Source organism: Podarcis raffonei, chromosome 1 (genome assembly GCF_027172205.1).
Source record: "Podarcis raffonei isolate rPodRaf1 chromosome 1, rPodRaf1.pri, whole genome shotgun sequence".
NCBI lineage: Eukaryota > Metazoa > Chordata > Lepidosauria > Squamata > Lacertidae > Podarcis > Podarcis raffonei.
The window spans coordinates 4,151,758-4,173,182 of NC_070602.1; the positions used below are offsets into that span (position 1 = coordinate 4,151,758).

Sequence of the window (21,425 nt, forward strand, 5' to 3'; positions counted from 1 at the left end):
ATGGAGCATACATGTTGGTAGTGGCTCCCCATCACACACACACAGACACACACACACACAATATTACAGATCAGATCCAGAAGGTGCTGCTTTCTAACTTCCAACTTCACTGGTGGTGGTGGTGGTGGTGGTGGTGGTGGTGGTGGTGGTTGTTGTTTAGTCGTGTCCGACTCTTCGTAACCCCCTGGACCAGAGCACGCCAGGCACTCCTGTCTTCCACTGCCTCCTGAAGTTTGGTCAAACTCATTTTAGTAGCCTCAAGAACACTGTCCAACCATCTCGTCCTCTGTCATCCCCTTCTCCTTGTGCCCTCCATCTTTCTCAGCATCAGGGTCTTTTCCAGGGAGTCTTCTCTTCTCAGGAGGTGGCCAAAGTCTTGGAGCCTCAGCTTCAGGATCTGTCCTTCCAGTGAGCATTCAGGGCTGATTTCCTTCAGAATGGAGAGGTTGGATCTTCTTGCAGTCCATGGGACTCTCAAGAGTCTCCTCCAGCACCAGAATTCAAAAGCATCATTTCTTCAGTGATCGGCCCTCTTTATGGTCCAGCTCTCACTTCCATACATCACTACTGGGAAAACCATAGCTTTAACTATACGGACCTTTGTTGGCAAGGTGATGTCTCTGCTTTTTAAGATGCTGTCTAGGTTTCACTGGTAGAGAACCCCTACCAAGCAGAAATCTGTTTCTAAGTCAAGGTGCACCTTAGCATAACCTAGCACTAACACGTTTTATCACAGCATTATAAGGGAACACCATGTGACTATAGAGGGGATTAATCCACAGCGTCTTTGCTTGGGTTGAGATGGCATAGCAAATGGAACTAATGTTTAAATGGCATTAAAGTAAGAAGAACGGATGAATGAACAAGCTCAGTGAATATCAGAGGACAAAATGTCTTTAAGGAAGTTTAAAGACTAAAAATGCTTTTAACACTACTAAAACAGCTCTCTGATAATGCCTGAGCCATTTGTGCTCCTTTACATAGGGGTTACAGTGATCTAAAATATGCTGTTTGAAAAATGGCTATCTGATGCCACCTGTGGACCTGCCTAAATTGACCTCTGAATAGTAATAACCATTAAGCATATAGATTCAGGTAGGTAGCCGTGTTGGTCTGACACAGTCGAAATATATAAAAAAATTGTCCAGTAGCACCATAGAGACCAACTAAGTTTGTTCTTGGTATAAGCTTTTGTGTGCATGCACGCTTCTTCTACCATATAATTAAGCATATAATTTGTAAAGAAAAGCTGTGGCTTACTGTAGAAGGAGGACTGGTTCCCCCTATAAGGAAGCAGGATATAAATGTAAATCAGTGTGGGCCTGCCTTTGTAGTGTAGAAGACTGAGTAAGAGCTATTGTTGTGTTATCAGATAAGCAATAAAAGTGCTGTTAATCCTTTAAGACTGATACTTGGCTCCCCCCACACCTCACCACCTTGTTCCATTGTACTGGCACCCAGTTCAAAGGTATGGGCACCAAGCTTCAGAAGGTCAAGCAAATAAAGCTGTTGATATGGCACTCTTGACAGAGAGAGAGAGCTTAGAATTGTGTGGAAAAGCTTTTAGGCTGTTCCTCTACTAGTGTCATCTGATACCATAAAAGATTTTGTGCACTCGTCTAATCTTTATGTAAAATAGCACAGACATAACTTGGCTGCAGTTAAAGATATGACCTACACATATTACTGCCCTTGTGATTGCTAGATCACGGTAAGAGTGTAGGATTGGGAAACGGTGGACAATTGCTCCTTCCACAGGTTCCAGTAGAGCCACCTGAGCATGCCCTCTGCACATCAGGAACAGCAAGAGAAACATGGTGCTCTGTGATCACTCCTGCATCTCTAGAAACCGCTCCTCTTGAGGGTTGCCAAAAGCACAGCTGCTGGAGACCCTAAAGGCTGGGAGTAGGATCTACTCCATATAATTAACTGACTGGAGGAGCGCTTGCCTACCCTTAAAGCCTGTTTATTGTAATGACGAGAGCTATAGTAGCAAGTTGGAACACACCAGTTTCCCCAAGTAGGTTAAATCTCTTTGCCAATTAACTCTCATCATAGCAGCATTTTCTTACATCATGAATTTGGTCTAGACCTGCGGTTCTCAACCTGTGGGTCCCCGGATGTTGTTGGACTACAACTCCCATCACCTCTGAGCTCTGGCTTTGCTAGCTAGGGGTGGTGGGAGTTGTAGTTTAACAACATCTGGGGACCCACAGGTTGAGAAAGGCTGGTCTAGACCATGGGTAGGCAGACTAAGGCCTGGGGGCCAGATCTGGTCCAATCTTCTAAATCCGGCCCACGGACAGTCCGGGAATCAGCGTGTTTTAACATGAGTAGAATGTGTCCTTTTATTTCAAATGCATCTCTGGGTTATTTGTGGGGCCTGCCTGGTGTTTTTACATGAGTAGAATGTGTGCTTTTATTTCAAATGCATCTCTGGGTTGTTGGTGGGGCATAGGAATTTGTTCATTTTTCCTCTAAAAATATAGTCCAGCCCCCCACAAGGTCTGAGGGACAGTGGACCGGCCCCCTGCTGAAAATGTTTGCTGACCCCTGGTCTAGACTAGGGTGACCCTACTGGTAGAGGTCAGGGAATTTGTATATGTGTGGATTTAAATCTCCCTGTCAGACCACCTCCAATTTGAGGTCTCACCCCCACTAACTTCATATAGCCGTTTCCTCAAAACGCTGGAGTAAAACCTGACATTTTCATGCAGCCTTGCCTTTCTTAAATGTTTCTAATTAGCATGCAACAGCAAGTAGAATAGATCCTACTCCCACCCTTTAGAAGCTAAAGCAGTCTTCCCTAGCCTGGTGCCTTCCAGATCTTTTGGACTACAACTCACATCAGCTCCTATCCAGCATGGTAACTGTACAGAGATTGTAGGAACTGTAGTCCCAAACATTAAGTGAACACTAGGTTGGAGAAGGTTGGTCCAGAGCAGTGGTTCCCAACCTTTTTGTTTGTTTGTTTTTGGGCCATGCCCCACCTAAAGGTAAAGGTAAAGGGACCCCTGACCATTAGGTCCAGTCGTGACCGACTCTGGGGTTGCTGTGCTCATCTCGCTTTATTGGCTGAGGGAGCCGGCGTACAGCTTCCAGGTCATGTGGCCAGCATGACTAAGCCGCTTCTGGCGAACCAGAGCAGCACACGGAAACACCATTTACCTTCCCGTCGAAGCGGTACCTATTTATCTACTTGCACTTTGAAGTGCTTTCAAACTGCTAGGTTGGCAGGAGCAAGGACCGAGCAACGGGAGCTCACCCCATTGCGGGGATTCGAACTACCAAACTTATGATCAGGAAGTCCTAGGCTCTGTGGTTTAACCCACAGCGCCACCCGCATCCCATGCCCCACCTAAGCACCTCTAAAATCCTGATGCCCCCCCTCCCTGTGACATACAATTCTTATTATTCAAAAAGTGAACTCCTATTCACGTGGAGGTAGCCTAAAAGGCCATTCACTGTTAATAACTCCTTCTCGAATTGCCCCCCTTAAAAATCAAATTGCCCCCCTGTGGGGCGTGTGCCCCACGTTGTGAGCCCATGGGTCTAGAGCCTGGCTGGAGAGGATGAAAAGTTCATTTTTCACTTGATATTTACTGCACTAAGTGAGCAAATCTACCCCTCTTGCACAGCCAAGTGACCAAGGTTTCTTCAGTCCTTTTAGAAGCGGTGAGTGATAATGATATATAAGATTATGTGGTTGTGTGAAGAAAGTGGATAGAGAGAGGTTTCCCCTCATCTCTCATAAACCTAGGGCCATGCAGTGAAGCTGAATGTTGGGAGATTCTGGACCAACAGAAGGAACAGAGTGTAGTTAAGCTGTGGAATTCAGTCCACAACAGACAGTGATGGCCACCAACTTGGATGGCTTTAAAAGATGATTTAAACGTATTCATGGAGGGTAAGGCTATCTGTGGCTGCTAGCTCTCTCCATTCTCAAAATAAATTAAAAAAAATTTAAAAATGCCCAGTAGCACCTTAGAGACTAACTTAAGTTTGTTCTGGGTATAAGCTTTCGTGTGCATGTGCACTTCTTCAGATACCTTTCCATTCTCAAAGGAGCGTTCCTCTGTATGCCAGTTGCCGAAACTCACAAGTGGTGGAAGACGCTGTTTTACTGAAGCCCTGCTTGCAGCCTTCCCATAGGTATCTGGTTGGCCACTGTGTGAATAGGGCCATGATCCAAATTCCCATGTTCCTAAGAAGCAAAGAACTTAGTTCACTACCCAAAATGCTGATGACTCCAGAAAATGTTCTTGTGTGCATATGCTGTATATCTAACTGTACCGTGTGTGAGAGGCTGCATATTTACAAGAGATAAAGGTAAAGGGACCCCTGACCATTAGGTCCAGTCGTGGCCGACTCTGGGGTTGCGGCGCTCATCTCACTTTATTGGCCGAGAGAGCCGGCATACAGCTTCCGGGTCATGTGGCCAGCATGACTAAGCTGCTTCTGGTGAACCAGAGCAGCGCACAGAAACGCCGTTTACCTTCCCGCTGGAGTGGTACCTATTTATCTACTTGCACTTTGACTTGCTTTTGAGCTGCTAGGTTGGCAGGAGCAGGGACCGAGCAGCGGGAGCTCACCCCATCAGGGGGATTTGAACCACCAATCTTCTGATCGGCAAATCCTAGGCTCTGTGGTTTAACGCACAGCACCACCCACATCCCACAAGAGATACCCTCTTCCTAATAATAATAATAATAATTTATACCCCGCCCATCTGACTGGGTTTCCCCAGCCACCCTGGGTGGCTCGCAACAGAATAATATTAATAAGAATAAGAATAAGCAGCAATAAAATATCAAACATTAAAAACTTCTCTAAACAGGGCTGCCTTCAGATGCCTTCTAAAAGTCACAATACTTGTGGTGCATTCGCACAAAGGCTGGTTTTGTGCAGTGTGAGATTTGCATTTCCAGGGTGAGGGAGGTGCAAGATTGGCGCTGCCCTCAAAACCTTGTGTAATGGAACATCCTTTTTTAAAATTTGTGGAAAAGTTCCACTGATGGGAACATAATTTGCTATGAGATGTAACGACACTGAAAATCAAGCAGATTTAATTACTTCTGCAGATGCCATGAGAATGCATCCCTGGGTATTATCTCACCCCAACTCCCTCAAGGTTTGAGCAAGCTTATTAACAGTTGGGTGACTCTGTTTGCTACAACATTCAGTTTTTTGTTTCTGCTTCTTTTTAATAAGTAACCCCTGCAGGTGTAAAATAAAATAAAAATTTAGTTACGAACCTCAAGAGAAATAATACTAATTGCTGGAGGATTCTGCTAAAAGTGTGGCCTTTGTTTTTTTTACAAAACACTTGGAGTAAGTGAATCATAAAATACTTGACCAGATGTATTTAATAGCATTTATATTATAGGTCCTGGGAGAAAGTATAAGCTCTGTTTGCATTTTCCCACACCAAAACAAGGTGTAGTAGCAAGCATGTGGAACATATTACTATTCAACAATTATTTAATGCCATTAGTATATTATACGTGTGTGTGTGTGTGTGTGTGTGTGTGTGTGTGTGTGTGTAGTTATCTATCTTTCTTCATTCATAGAAGTGACTAGTTGTTCTGGGGCTGGAGGGAAGGAGACCAATAGAATGAAGGTCGTGTAGCTTAGTAATTAATGAAAGGGACAATAATAGAGTTGCAAAGGACTTTAAAGTTCAGTGGAAAATTAGGCTATGTTGTTCATAAAACACTTGCGCTGAAGAAGTGGATTTGGGGAGGGAGACTCGGGGGTGGAGTTAAAAAAAATGTCTTGACAGAAAGCTCAGGTGAAACTGTTCCAGATGGACATATTCCAAATTAATTGTGCCTCTGGCAGGTAGCTGGCACTTCTTTCAAAACAAAAAACAGAATAAGTAGAAAGCCAAACAGCTCTTCTCCTTTCTCTCCTGTTGCCAGTGGGATGCTGGATTCCTTTTTCAAATCCCTTCTGAGATGCATTAAAACTAGCAAAAACAAAGTGTCACGGCATACTTAAGCCTAACAGATTTATTGTGGCAAAAGCTTCTGTGGAGTAGTTCTTATTTATTTACAACATTTGCATGCCATCCAATGACAAAGTTCTTCGGGTGGCTTACAGTATCAATAAAACAATAAATCACGACTGTAAACAACATAGGAGGGGATTAGAGCTCTTGTCATCCATGAAAGCTTATGCTGTAATAAATCCATTAGGACTATTTAGTTTTGCTGCAACAAACACTACTGCCTGTCTAGAATGTAAAAGCATTCTAGACTTACCATTGAATGGAAAACTAGAAGCTCAGGGGTTCTTACCCTGTGATCCATAAACCCCTTTAGCTTGGATGGGCTTCAGGGGGTCTGTGAACTGGGTGCAGAAAATGCTATTTACAACTCTTTGATTCTGTGAAAGGGGGCCAGTGACTCAAAAAAGGTTAAGAACCACTGATTTAACTGGTGTTGCAGTTTTTATCTGATTCAACAAAAAACTCAAAACAAATATTGCATAAGATTAAAATAAACAAGGGTGTTATACAAATTGTCTTGTTTGGTAATAAAGAGGGAGGGTAGGCTAAGCTAATCAGTGTTGTACTCAAGGATTTTGGAACATGGCTCCCTGTGTAAATATATCTGAAAGATGCTATAATACTGCAACTAAGAGAACCAAATCAAATCAACTCCCCACTGTTTGTGGTGGGTCAGAATTTCTCTGTCATTTCAGCTGAGGTTCTGGAATTGCCTGGTGAGAACAGTTCTCAAAATCATATGCTAGATTGTTTTCCCTACCCAATTTTGTGTGAGTACGAAGTGGTTCAGGTTTACTTTAAAGTTTTTACAAATGTTTCAAACAGCTGCTGAGGTACACAACAATCTGTTCGCTTGCAAAGATTAAACCATCATCTCCTATTCTTCTTTCCTAGACATCAGACATCCAGAGGAACTCTCCCTTTTGAGGAAGCCGAGAGATCCCACAAAGAAGAAAAAGAAAAAACTGGATGACCAGTATGAAGATGAGACACTTGAGCTGGAAGGACCATTAATCACCCCTGGATCAGGTGGAGCCTATATTTTGCTTTAGAGGAACAAGAGGAATAATAAGAGCTTGGGGAAGGAGAGAAGTATGGAGAGCGATGTAAACATGTCACTGGGTGGGTGGGTGGGAATGCTAAGGAAGAGAAAGTTTAGAACTGAAACTGGAGCAGGTGCTAAATGGAAAGATGCAGGGTCACACCTAATCTCTTGATGGCCTTGCAGGAAATGGCCTTGCAGCTAAAATCTACAGTATTCATTGGGGAGCTATATACTGCTTGGTAATGAGACTCACCCTGTCCCACAATTAAGGCAGTGGCACTGTGACAACTGCTAATCTGAGTATTGTGCCTGACTCACTGAGTCACTTGGCCTTGCGCATGTCTTTGTATGTTCCCAAATTCCCCCTCACACACACACACCTGCTCATCGTTTCTGCACCCAATACGGTGGATAATAACTTAGCTTTGTGTCAATAGAAGTGCTAACTTTTCTGAAATAAGAAGCAGTAGTTGTTCTCCTTTCACCTGCCAGTGGATAATGGGAAGCTTAAAAGCTTTTGTTTTTATCTGTATTTGTTGGTTTAATAGCACAGCCTGCAGATACATTAAAAAGTAGCCCTGTGTTCTTTGCTGGCTGTGTAATAATGGATTTTTCCTACATACAAGCTATGGCTTGGCTTGTTTATAGTGTTAGATAGGGTGCTTCTGAATGGAAGTTGTGAATTTGAAGACGATGGGACGTTTCCAGGCATTGCAGATATTTTGAGAATAGCCCTGGATTGAACAGCCCTGTTGTATGGATGTGACATTCTGAACACCCACGTAGTGTGGGTGATGGTGATACTGACAAAAAATAGTAGTGGTGTTTGCCTATATCCCAGCCACCAAATGGAGCCCTGGGTGTTTAGCATTAAAATGCAAAACTGCAACAACACAACGTGTTTGAAATATTTTTAAAGGGGGACAATAGTTATTTTATGATTAAAACTGTATAGTACTCTGCTTTTAAAAATAAATTTCCGAACCAGATACACGGGGAAAGGAAAGAATGCCCTAATGAGAAACATGCAGTGGATTCTCTGCAGTCTTCCTCATGTTTGAAAGGCCTCTGACAAAACACTGACATCTGGAAGGAACAAATTCGGCACTGAAAATTGCTCTGTTCTAAAAAGCTTTCAGATGCAATTCAGGGATCCCTCAGTGTTGGGGTGGGGTTTTGTCAGATTGAGATTCTTGGAGGGAGTCTCAATTGTAGCTAGGACATGTACCTTTCAGGGCCTTGAATACCAACACTAAACTTCAAATTTAACACTAGGTTAAGTTTAATATACCGCTTTATAGGCAGCCAATGTCATAGGGGTGTGTTGGTGCAGTAATTGTGTCTTACCAGTTTCCAGCAGAGTGACTGCTAGGGTCATGGGTGCACCTGCTATAAGCAACCCCATCAGGAATTGGTTCTTTGCATATCTGCATATCTCTAGCTTCTGGAGCCTTCTGTCCTGCCAAAAGCTACCATCTAATTTTAATTGTGAGGCAGTGTGTGCTGGCTTGAGGACCAGCACCCCCTTCTTAGTTGGCTGCAGGAAGTACTGACATCAGACACTCGGAGGTGTGAAGAGGGCATGCTGGGGCCAGTCCCAAGGAACCCCTGTGGAGAAATGTCTAACAGATCATTTTACTGATGTAAACACAAGTAGTAACTTAATGCCTGAAACATCTTTCCTGTCTGGCTCCATTTAAAATGCCAGCCTCCTCATCTTAAGGGGCAGCTAGAGGTGTCATGTCCCTGTGAATGACTTCAAGTCAAACTTACTCTTGATTGCTGCTTTACTGCAGGATCATCTTCAAGTGAGTAAGGCTCAGCATGCTTGCTAGGAAGTCAGAAATCAATAGGACAGACTTCTGCCTTTGTGTCACCAACCACAATTAGGTTTTTACATCTACATATTCTTCCTTTGTCCCCATGCTTCTGAGTGTGCATACATAATTAAAGATAGCATCACAGAGCTTTCCAGCGTGCATTGATCCTTCCAAGAAATAATTAAAACTAAAAAAAATTCTTAAAATTACAAGAGATCCAGTCCCTAGATGCTGTTGTGAGAATTTAAAACATATGCCTTGCATAGTTTCCTGAAATTCACCCTATTTTGAGAGAATGGGAGTGCTTTGGAAGGGGAATTGCAAAACTAGTCTGTGTATTAGAACAGTTGCTATGCAGATAGGAGAATGTCAACTTGTTGCACACCCCAAGACATTTTGTAAGATTCAGTTCCTTTTGCAGCAGCGCATTGTGGATTACTTTTTAAAACTCTGCTCATGCCACATAATTTTGGTTCAGGGACATGATGTTTTGTTAAGTTGCCGTGCCGTAGACAACGGTACATTCCACTCCACATACGTTACAGCAAGTCTTAGAATTGGATTCTGAGAAACATTAAAGATTTGGCTGGGGGATAATGAATGGTTTGCTACAACTTACCTTTGCAGCACTCCCTTCTTGCACACCTTGTTAGCCTGAGGATTTAATATACACTCGTATTCATACACAGTTCATTTAAAGGTAGTAATTTGGCCCCTGGCATTAAGCCACGAGCCCGCCAGTCGCTCATTTCCAAAGAGCATTCTTCGCTGTTGCTTATTAGAATGAATAACAAATACATTCTTGCCGGTTACATACCTTCTTGCCGCCCACTGCAACCCAGTTTAAGGCCACGAACTTTTACCTGCCATGACTTCATTAAAATGAGTTGTTGATCTAGAATGAAATCCCACACAGTCCCAATTCCCTACGCACCACAGTTGGTAACAGAGAGGGAGCTACTTTTTCACCACTGGCTATCAGGTCAGAAACGCACTGTGACCAGGGGCATCCATGTGTGTGCTGTGTAAATTCATTCGTACATTTGGGTTTCATGCAGCTTACTGAATTGCATAACTGTTTTGGTTTGCATTATTTAGGGGCTGGAGACTGCACTTAACCTTGGGATAGAGATGTTATGTAGAAGACAACACTCAACTGTGGGGGGTAGGGTATGGGTCATTCCTGGGAGAGGGGGAAATCCTGATCATGGAAAGAAATCATTATTTTTGTAAGGGTTGAAAAAAATGATTTCAATTAATGGGAACTATATAAAATTACTTAAACATCAGAATGAATCTTGGATTCTGGCCATGTCTCTGCAGACCACACAAGAATTCTGGACAATGTTGTCCATCCCTATCTTAAAATGTGAAAGTTCAGATGTTATGAATTTTGTTTACTAGGTTGCGCTGTGTGTGTGTGTGTGTGTGTGTGTGTGTGTGTTTTCCTGCTTCTGTTGCTAATGGCTTGGATTCTTTGACCTGCTTAATAGGGGGGGGGGGTGTCAGGATTTCTCAACACTAGGTCTTCAGTCCTTGGGAGGATATTGCTCTCCGAGGATCACACCCTGGCTCACCTCCCCTCCCCTCTTCACCATTGTGGCTTTTTTGTTTTGTTTTATCACAGTGCTTCAAAGATCAGATAAACTGAAGGGAGCAATTTAGCAATCCTGCTTTGTAGTCTGTCCTCTCCTGCCCTTGGCATTCCTCCACAAAACCCAGAATTGTAAATAAATTGGTTAGTTGCTTTGTAAAGAGTGTTTTTTGCTCAAAACATGAGAGAGAAGCAAGATTTTAAAAAAACAAAAAACAAAATTCATTAATAGGGAGGAGAGAACACACACACACACACTGATTGTGGCACTTGGCTAAGTGTCATGACAAACACAGTTGAGTTCAGCATGAGACCTGCTATGCAAAGTGTCATTAAGGGCCAAACTAGATCTCACACAGAAAACAAAGGAAAACAAGGCTCCCAGCATTGTTAAATGAAAGCATTGTGTGAGGCCACTGTCAGGACTGTAGGAGAGGATACCTAACCAGAGGAGAGAAGGTTGTCTTTCTGTCTGGAATTGCATACATGCAACCCAGCTGCTTTTCTACTCAGGAGAAGAGAAAGGAGTAACTTTTCCCATGTTGGTGGAAAATAAGTTAGGTCTGTGGGGAGAAGATTTTGAGTGAGGAAAATGGCTGGAGGAGGGAAGGTTTTTTAGGCAGCGAGTCTCTCCTTACTTCCCTCACTTCCTGATTGTAGCAGCTTCAGATTTAAGAGAGAGAGTTAAAACCACTGGGATATGATAACATACCTCCAGTGCAACGTCTAGTTTTCTCCCCAAGAGAGAAAAATGGATGACTCTTTCCTATGGATCCAGACAAACCTGTAGAAGAAAAAGCCTTCCCCCTAAGTGTCAGTCTACTGAGTGATTCTAAATTCACTGGCTGTTGCAAAGCAGAGCATAGATAGAAGGACAGGGGAGTGTGATTTGCAAGCGAAGGGCAGCTGTGGTGGGGTTGGTGGCTCATTTGCTCTCCCCTGCAAATTCTCAGCATCCCTTCTTTGCAGTGAAGTGGAAGCCAAGATTCCGTGACCCGTTTTTGCTCAAATTGCAGGTCAGCCCTCTGTTCTGGAATGCTGTTGATTCTACACTTTCACCAACTAAGAACCCCTAGGCACTATACTTTTAAAGCAGAATCACAAATTTGTGTAAGGAGAATCCATTTGCCTCTTAGAGCTACAGTTCTCAAGAGCGGTTTATTAATTCTTCTTCCAGGGGAACTCCAAGAATTGTTACTCTCTGATGGGAATAGCACTCTCGGACCTGTAACAAGCTGCAGCTCCCATGACTCTTTGTTTAAAGTTGTGTGACACAATTTTAGATATACAGTGGACACTTAGGTTGTTAATGTGATCCGTGTGGGAGGCACGTTCGCAATCCGCAGCGTCGTGTCTGCACATGCGCGGATCGCGATTTGGCGCTTATGCGCAAAGCGTGATTTAGTATTTCTGCGCATGCGCGAGTGCCAAAACCCAGAAGTAACCTGTCCCAGTACTTCTGGGTTTGGCGCAGTGCGCAAACTGAAAACGCGCAACCTGAAGCATTTGAAACCCAAGGTATGACTGTATTGTGCAGGTGGGGGTACGTTTCCGAGCACAATTCAAAGTGTTGGTGCTGACCTTTAAAGCCCTAAACGGCCTCGGTCCAGTATACCTGAAGGAGCGTCTCCACCCCCATCATTCTGCCCGGACGCTGAGGTCCAGCGCCGAGGGCCTTCTGGCGGTTCCCTCATTGCGAGAAGCAAAGCTACAGGGAACCAGGCAGAGGGCCTTCTCGGTAGTGGCACCCGCCCTGTGGAACGCCCTTCCAGCAGATGTCAAAGAGATAAACAACTACCTGACATTCAGAAGACATCTTAAGGCAGCCCTGTTCAGGGAAGTTTTTAACGTGTGATATTTACTGTATTTTTGGTTTTTATGGAAGCCGCCCAGAGTGGCTGGGGAGGCCCAGCCAGATGGGCGGGGTATAAATAATAAATTATTATTATTATTATTATTATAATTCTCCAAGTGGTTAATAAAGGACATAGAATTGCCACCAAATGAAATGCAGTAGCAGCAAGGGCAAAGTGCTAAAGTGTTAAGGATATTGTTTTAAAAGCTGCAAGAGAAAAAGGATACGGAAGAACCTCTATCGGTTTCAAGTAGCGTGTGATTGCATTTGCTCTCATGTCTATCTTAACTTTCCTGCTTTTGAAAGACTCCTTTTGACAAAGACTGTTCTATTTTGTTTTGTTTACCTTTTTTTTTTTACTCTAGAAAGTGTAATGTACATTGATAGCATTGTAATTTTTTTAGAAAATCAATTTGTCAAGGAGGAATGCCTCTTAATTTCCAAGTGGGAACATTTCTAAAGCGAAAATGGGAAGAAATGGAATACCTGGGTTTTGTGCATAGGCATCTCATTTTGCAGCCGCAAGCTATTAAGCACTGCTTCTTTACAGCCTTCCTTGAAATAAATGCAGATTGGAATAATCAGTTGCACAGTGAATTGACTCCTGTGTGAGCTGCAGGATGGTTGTGCAGAAGCAGCTGGCTTCCATAGAATCCCAGCAGCCTTTCTTGGTGGCAGTTGGATTCCAGTTGTCGTCGTCCTTCAGGCTCCAGTGCTATCACACACCTGTTCCAGGCTACAGGCCTTTGCCTGGGTTTTTAGTTTAGAGGAAAGGCAAGTGCGAGGCAACATGATAGAAGCTTATAAAATTATGCATGGCGTGGAGAAAAGGAATAGAGAAAAGTTGTTCTCCTCTCATAACAGTTGAACTTGTGGACATTCAGAGAAGCTGGAAGTTGGAAGACTTAGGACAGATCAAAGAAAGGGCTTTTTCATGCAGCACATACTCAAAACGACAGAACTCACTCCTCTAGGAGGCGGTGATGACCCCACCCTGGGTGGCTTTAAAAGAGGATGGCACAAATTCATGGAGTGGAGGGATTTCAATGGCTACTAGCCAGGATAGCTATTCTCTGCCTCCACAGTTGGAGACACCATTGCTTCTGAACGCCAGTTACTGGAAACCACAGAAGGGGAGAGGGTTGCTGTGCTCAGAGCCTCCTTGTGAGTTTCCCACAGGCATATGATTGGTTACTGTGAGAACCGGACGCTGGAATAAATGGGCCATTGGCCTGACCCGGCAGGCTATTCTTACGTACTTGTGTGTTCTGCATAAAAACCCTCTTCGTGCTGTAATAGAGCAATTTATGCACCAATTTAAAATGCTTGTACAGTTTCATCCTAAGGCAGAGATGGGGTGTGTGTGTGTGTGTTTTCACTAAAATCCAAAGCTCTATAAAACACAGACAAGTGCAAAAACATATGTAGAATTAAATAGCAGCCTGCCTCTGAGCCCATTGTAAGCCTAGGAATTTGTTTTCAGTAACGCAACGGAACTCAGCTCAAAGCCCTTTCATAGAATCCAACCAGGTAAAACACTCAGAGGGTGTGGACCAGTGACTGCAGGGGGAGAGTCCAGGACCTAGAGGGCTTGGAGGGCTGTATTCTGGGCCCAAGGCATGAGATTCCTCACCCCTGGTGTCTATAAGCTGAACAAGTCTCTCCCACTCCCAGCTTGTATTCTCCATCTGTAAAATAAAAATAATGCTGACTTTCCTCACAGTGTTGTTAGAAAAAATAGTTTACATTCCTTATACCTCATTAGATTTACAGCAGTGAATGAGAACTGTGCTTCAGAAGAAACGTGTTGCAGGTGAGTGTGGGATTTTGGCTGTCCAGGTGTTGCTAAATTACAACTCCCAGCAGCCCCAGCATACATGGCTAATAGCTAGGGTGATGGGAGTTGTAGTTCAGCAAAGGCTTTCCACACACCTACACTAGTGTGTTCTTCTAGTGGTAGTTAAATTCAGTTTCAGCTGTTCATTGCTTCTTAAAACCCACCCCTGCTGCTGCCTATTTACTCCACAGCTGAACAAATACTGAACTTAAGTCCTCAGCCACTGCTGCTCTCATAAATATATTTTGGGGTTCTTTTAGATCAAGCCAGAGGCTGCTTCGCAGTTTGCAGCTCTTTACAGAAACGTATATGTTACAAGGCCACCGGGTGTTGGGTGTGAGAAGGGGCGTTTTTGAGCCCCTTACAAAACACAGAAGGGTTGTTAGAGGTCAAACTAAGCATGGCCATATTGGTAAGGTATGGTCCCTATATCTCAACTATGTGTATAGAAGTTATGTTAACTTCTATACACATAGAAGTTATGTTAACTCAAGCTTACTTATGGAGAAACCACATCACAGATAGCTGTGACTTTGAAGACTCTTCCAGTGATTCAGTATTAGACAGTGTCCCTGCTCGACTAATCTGGACACCCAGAAATTGAATAGATTTAAACTGGAGCAGTGGCAGCACCATCTTAATGATGCACATGGGAAACCAGCTCTCCGAATTTCTGCTTCTGCTGTTAATAAGACCCTGGATCCTCTACTGCAAACAGAATCATTTTCTTTATTTAAGGAAGGTTTAATGTTAATGTTAGTGTTGGACTAGACTATCCAAGCAAACTCTAGCAAAAGTCTAATGGAGCTTTCAGTTCTGTTGAGTGGAAGCAAAATGAACTTAGAGAATTCCAACCCTTAAGAGTCTCAAGAGGCAAAATTTCTCACCCCCATCTTGTAGAAGAAGTATCACAGTCTACCTTCCCCTATCCTAAGGTGCATACTTGCCTTATTGATCTCCCGAATAGCAGGAGGTGGGTCGCTGCATAAAGGAGGCTTAAAGCAGGCTTTTAAATTTAACACAGAATAATGGCAAATATTCCAAAACTCTGAAGAATGAGCCTTGCAACACATGTGTAGCAAGAGGTTATAAGAAGCTCACCACAAAGAGATCGTGCAGCTTAGACTCTTGTGAACTATTTTAAGAAGAGTTGGTTTTGAGCCTGGGGAGCCGCATGCTGAAATCCAGGCAGCCGTGTTTGTTTCTCAGAGTTCAGCCAAGAAAAGGGAAACTCTTTACTGCCTTCTGTGAGGGCTGCTTCAGATACTCATTTCTGAAGTGGTAAAGTCCTCATGCCGTGACTTCATCATCTTCATTTCACACGGAGAGTTTCTGTGCAATGTGCAGCTTTTACGTGAAAAAGTAAAAACCCAGTCTGTTTTTCAAGAGTTCTGCTATCCTGTGTATCTGCTACAAATGGCTCCCTGCACAAAGTTGTATTGACATATAAGGATTTTTATACATTTAGAAATAAGCATCTTACCATACTCTCCTTTCTCTCCCAACAAAAGATTCAGAGTCCTTTTTTTGGTATTTATAAAGAGCAGCAGTCAGGCAGAATTCTTACCCAGTTGCTCAGTAAAAAAAGAAGGAAAGGCAAAAGTATTTCCACTTTCCAGTGTTCTGGATAATGTTTGCAAAAGCACTGAGATAATTGCCAAGCAAGGGAAGTAATGAATGGACTACTTCATTTCCTTCCATTGCGTGTATAGGCAAAAGATGACGAAGCAGGAGTTTTGTATTTCCTCCCTTGTCAGATAGAAGTAATACTGCTCATCTTGGCCAAGTCCTCATTTTCCTGGAGGACTGGGTGGAAATGGACTTACCCAGCCTGACAACAGTCTGCTTTAATTTCACAGCACTGATTTTCCAACATGGGCGCTTGGTGCTAAAAACACTGTTACAGGCGTATGCTATTGATCTTTTAGATTTCTGCTGTTTTGCATTGTCACTTGATGCACATTGCCATAATAAAATTACTGCCTGTAGGCTTTATTTTACTGTTTCACCTGCCATCCAGTGTACAGTTCAGACCTCTTCACATGTGTCATGTGCTCAGTTGCACTCTTGAACATCTCTGCCTGTTTTTCACCCCTGCCTGTTTTTCACCCCTGCTATTCTTATTTCTGCTTCTTTCTGTGTCTTCATCTTAGCTTCTGACTTCCTTTCTTTCCTTCTCTGTAGGCTCTGATGTTCTTTACATCGGCCCAGTGAAAGGTGAGCCCCATATGGGTAGGACTTCATCTCCTGTGACTTTTCTTTTGACTGTTTTCCTACCTCTCATCTACACGAGTCTGAAAATCCTCATGCAACAGGACGTTCTTAGTTTTTTGCTACTTACAAAGCATGGAAATGCAGTTCTGGGTTGTCTTTTCCCATTGAACAATTATTTAGGATATTGATATTGTTGTGAGATGCTTTGAGTTTGACCATGTTGTTGGAAAAGTGGCTTAATAGTATTAAATCAAAATACAGTTTTGATTTTAACATTATATCAGAAGCAGAGCCCTAGAAGCATCAGTTACTTACACTCCTGCAAGCAGTATCTGCTTTATGATAATGTGAAGTACAGATTCACAGATCATGGGGAAATGTATGAACTCCAGTGAGCATCTCAAGATGCAAGTTCTTGCTTTTTGTGATATGCTGGAAATGGGAGCCAAATTTGCCTGTCACTCAAACTCCTGTGCTTCCTGCTCCTTGCACACTTAAATTTCTTTGCGGAACTCTTCGCTTGTCTATTTGTTCTTCGTCCAGTGAAACAAAATGCTATCTTTTATTCTCATGATAACTTTGTTCTAATTCTCTTCTCTCAAATTAGGAAGCATTTATTCAAGCCCAGGGCTTTATAGCAAAACCATGACGCCAACTTACGATTCACATGATGGGAGTCCTTTGTCGCCAACTTCAGCTTGGTTTGGAGATAGTGCTTTATCAGAAGGGAATCCAGGTATACTTGCCGTCAGCCAGCCCATCACCTCCCCAGAAATCTTAGCCAAAATGTATAAACCACAGGCGCTTCTGGATAAGGCCAAGATCAACCAGGGGTAGGTTTTAAAAGCTTATTTAAGCAGCTTATATTTGGAAGAAGAAGAAGGGGGAAAATGTCATTTGAAATGACTAAGCCAGCACTTTCTTTGTGTGTTGGCAGGTGGCTGGATTCTTCAAGGTCACTTATGGAGCAGGATGTGAAGGAGAATGAAGCCTTACTTCTTCGGTTTAAGTACTACAGCTTCTTTGATTTGAATCCTAAGGTATAATGCTATGTGTGCTGGGATATCTTCTGCAGGATTTTCAGTGTCTGTGATGGAGAGACCGAAAAGGGCATGCATGACACGTTTACTGTAAGGAGGGGAAAGGGGCCAAAATGTTCTAAACCCAGTAATACTGCACAGGCTCGACGGCTCTGCAATTCTTGCCTGCTTAGAAGCTGAATCCATACCAATAGCACGGTTGCGCTTCATGTTCTAGAGAGGAAACGCTGATTCTGCATATGGATTTAATTAAGCTAGTGGAATAATTTGGTATGTGTCTTGTGAAAATTAAATGTTTATTTTTCCAATATTCATGCTAGCAATGAATTTTGACCCTTGGGGGGTATAACTGAAGTGACAGAAGGCAAGGCAGGGGGAAACAGAGAGTGATTTTGAATTAGACAAACAAAAACTTGTGGCTTTGGGAAGACTAGGAAAGGTATTATCTGCTGGGCTCCCTCTCCTTATGGCAGTGGTATCCAAACTTTTTTCAAAGAGGGCCAGATTTGATGAAGCGAAGGGCCGACCAAAGTTGTTGAGCTTTTTTATGATTTTACCCCAAAGTTGTTGAGCTTTTTACCCCCGGAAATAAACTGCCACAGGGGCCGGATTAAACCGACTGGCGGGCCAAGTTAGGCCCCCAAAACAGACTTTGGACATGTCTGCCTTATGGGGTTGGAAACTGGAACAGTCATAATCTGATGGGCAACCCAGCCCAAACCTTTGCAGAACTGTTAGGTAATGAATGACTGTTTGGTGACACTAATTCATCCTACTTATATCTAGAAGCACCGCTAGTTAAGCAGTGTTGATAGAACAATGACAAAAGGCTTAATTGCAAATGAGGCTGGAGAATGTGTAGGATTGGGCAAACAATTTGAGCAGATTTAGGATAGCTGGTTTCTTTGTGATGTCTTTCCTTTATAGCAGTGAGGGTGACTAATGGCTGGATATATACAGTGGTACCTCGCAAGACGAATGCCTCGCAAGAAGAAAAACTCGCAAGACCAAAGAGTTTTTCGTTTTTTGAGTTGCTTCGCAAAACGAATTTCCCTATGGGCTTGCTTCGCAAGACGAAAACGTCTTGCAAGTTTGTTTCCTTTTTCTTAAAACCGTTAATACCCAGGGTATTTGCTTCGCAAGATGAAAAATTCGCAAGACGAAAAAACTCGCAGAACGAATTAATTTCGTCTTGCGAGGCACCACTGTACTACCTCCCTAGTGGGCTGGAAGTTTTCATCTGCCATATGCAAGCTCTGGTATTTCAGACTGACGCAGCAAATAGAAACGAAGGCATTCAAAAGCCTTAATGATTTGACAGGATTTTATTACTTGACTACAAAAAGCTATGTGCTATAATCCTTAAGCAGGGTCCTGTACAAATGATATGGTCATGTCCCCATAGTACGATGCAATCAGAATCAACCAACTCTATGAGCAGTCGAAATGGGCTATTCTTTTGGAAGAAATAGAGTGCACAGAGGAGGAAATGATGATGTTTGCAGCATTGCAGGTGAGTGGAGATGCTATAGGTCCAAATCTCTTTTAATTTTTGCCATCTTAATGATACCTTTCTCTAGAAAGTATTAGTGCCTCTGACATGCTGACTGAGCTTTGCGTCTTGCCCTAGATTTTTTCAGTGGCTAGAATGGTTTGTTCTGACAGATCTTGGCTTCTTCCCCATTTTTTAGGGTTTACTTGAACCTTTTTAGGTGATTTCAAAATAATTTTCCTCCTTGTTATGTCTCAAGCAAAGGAATTTAGATTCATTTTCGCAAACATGTTTGTATCCATCTTTCCTTTTTTTGTTGGCTTTTAAGCAAATAACAAGTACATTAGGTTACTGAACCACAGGGTTCTGGCACTGAGCCTCTCAGACAGCTGGTGATAATCCCTGGGTTTCCCAAAAATACATTCTACCCTCCTTTTCTAGAATAGGACACAGTTTGCCATTTTTGGCACACACAATGCAGCACATATAAACAGATTTAATACCAGCTCAAGTCCCCTTCACACTTTATTCCCCTGAAGGGGGCATCACATAATTATAATTTCAAGTGGTGGCATTCTCCTGTATCTGTCCTTTGTATCTGATATGCTGCCTGGCTCTTTCAAAGATATGTTTCCAGAGTGGTTTAACAATCCATCTCTTTCCCCAGGAAACTCTGGAAACTGTAGTTCTGTGTGGGAAATAGACCACAGCTTATTGTGCAGGAAAAAACCTAAGGTTGTAAGGCCTAACATTTATGTTTGAGACCTTCAGGTAACTTGTTATGAGATACCTATAATACTGACAGAGCTACAGTTCCCAGACATCCCTGGGAAAGAGGGATTACTAAACCACACTGAGACTCTCAGCTCCCTTAACAAACTACGTTAAGTTTGATACTTAATCATATTTGTACTGCAGACGAGACCTTGGGCATGTCCATTAACTTCAGGGGGTTTACTCTGAGTAGGATTAGTGTTAAATACCTCTGTAAATTGGTAGCTGGAATTAACATGACGGTAAAGAGATGCACCACATTTGCCATCTTCTGGAAGTAAAATTGGTCTTGTAAGTGACACACACTTATAAGATCACCAAGCTCTGAACAGGTCACAAAGGTTTTGGTACCTTTTGGTCTTGCCAATATAAATTGGAGAACTTCAATTGGAGAAGAAGTTTAGCACCACCCAGTAAGCTCCACACAGTAGCTTCACAGGAAAATGTCAGGCATGAATGTTACCTTGCAGAAAAAGCTACTCTTCCCCACCCACCCTGGGAGTTCTTTTGAGGATTTGGTTACGGCAATCTTCTCTTAGCCGAAGTGTGGTTTCATTTACAGTATTTATTTGGCTCTTTACTCCTTTCTTGCAGTACCACATCAATAAGCTGTCCATCATGTCATCTGAAAATCACTTGAACAACAGTGACAAAGAGGTTGATGAAGTTGACGCTGCCCTTTCTGATCTGGAGATTACTCTGGAAGGTGGGAAGACATCCACAATTCTGGTAAGGGCAGGAAGTGGGAGCTTCAATCTTGACCTAAAGAGCACATCTCTGCCAAAGCATTGGGGCTGGCAATCTGGAAGAAAACATGCAATCGAGTGGATAGACCTAAATGAACATTTTGAGAGCAGCTCAATCTGTAAATGAGAAACAGACTTCTCACAGTGAAGAAACAGGCTAAAGACTATGCGGTTTTATAACTGTAATTCAGAGATGGGAACTTGTGTTCCTCCAAATATTGCTGCATCATCCCTGACATCTGGAGGGCCACAGGCTCCATACCCCTGCTGTCATGTCACTGATCATCTACAGTGGATGGGCTGACTCAACAGAGAGCAGTCCAGCATCTCCCTCTAGCAAACTGTCAGAATGGAACAGGAAACGAGACCCCTGGATCCCCTTGCAAGAGTCTCCATTGAAGCAGTCATCTCCTGCTTCCTTCCTCGTTCTCTTGCAGACCTGTTGTTGTGATGCAATAAGCCAGAAATGCATTCCATGCTAAATTTTCTCCGGCACAAGTGTTGTTGCAATGGGTAGGAGCTCTGAACCAGTCGTGCTTTTGCACAACTCCATTCGTTTCAGCAAAACTTGCGCAGGAGACTTTTGCACTTAGGAATTATGTTGCTCACAGTAAACACTGCAGATCAGAAACTTGATGCAAGAGCACGAGTCTCTTTTGGGCTCATTTATACAGCCCAGCGTCATTAAAGAGTGCTTATTCTGAGAGACCCGGCACTGCCAAGGAATCCCAAGCACGTTGTTCTGCCAAGCACATCCCTTGTGGACAAGCTTGGATTGTTCATAGGTTGCAGAGTCTCTGGAACTGCAGATTTCACCTTCCAGAGATAAGCATCCTGCTCTCATACACAATTTTTTACATGATTGCTTATGCTGGGATGCAACACAAGTCTTTGATGTTGCCTATCTTTCAACTTGGTTCAGTCTCTCATCTCAGCCTTCTAAAATGTGTAAATAAATCAGAGGAAGCATATCAAGATTACTGTCTAAAACAGGAGAA

The 21,425-nt window shown here is 43.0% G+C and overlaps 1 protein-coding gene across 5 annotated transcripts in view; it reads left to right on the plus strand.

The window, feature by feature from the left end:
- The window catches only part of FERMT2 (FERM domain containing kindlin 2), an 85,652-nt gene that overhangs the window by 42,523 nt on the left and 21,704 nt on the right, over positions 1 to 21,425 (plus strand). For 2 of the 5 annotated variants that reach the window (XM_053365611.1, XM_053365619.1), the window contains exons 4-9: positions 6,905 to 7,039; positions 16,346 to 16,378; positions 16,983 to 17,208; positions 17,313 to 17,415; positions 18,821 to 18,928; positions 20,276 to 20,410. In XM_053365611.1, coding sequence (XP_053221586.1) covers positions 6,905 to 7,039; positions 16,346 to 16,378; positions 16,983 to 17,208; positions 17,313 to 17,415; positions 18,821 to 18,928; positions 20,276 to 20,410 — 740 coding nt within the window. The remainder of the gene's footprint in view (positions 1 to 6,904; positions 7,040 to 16,345; positions 16,379 to 16,982; positions 17,209 to 17,312; positions 17,416 to 18,820; positions 18,929 to 20,275; positions 20,411 to 21,425) is intronic. The other 3 variants (XM_053365629.1, XM_053365639.1, XM_053365647.1) reach the window with 2 other exon arrangements.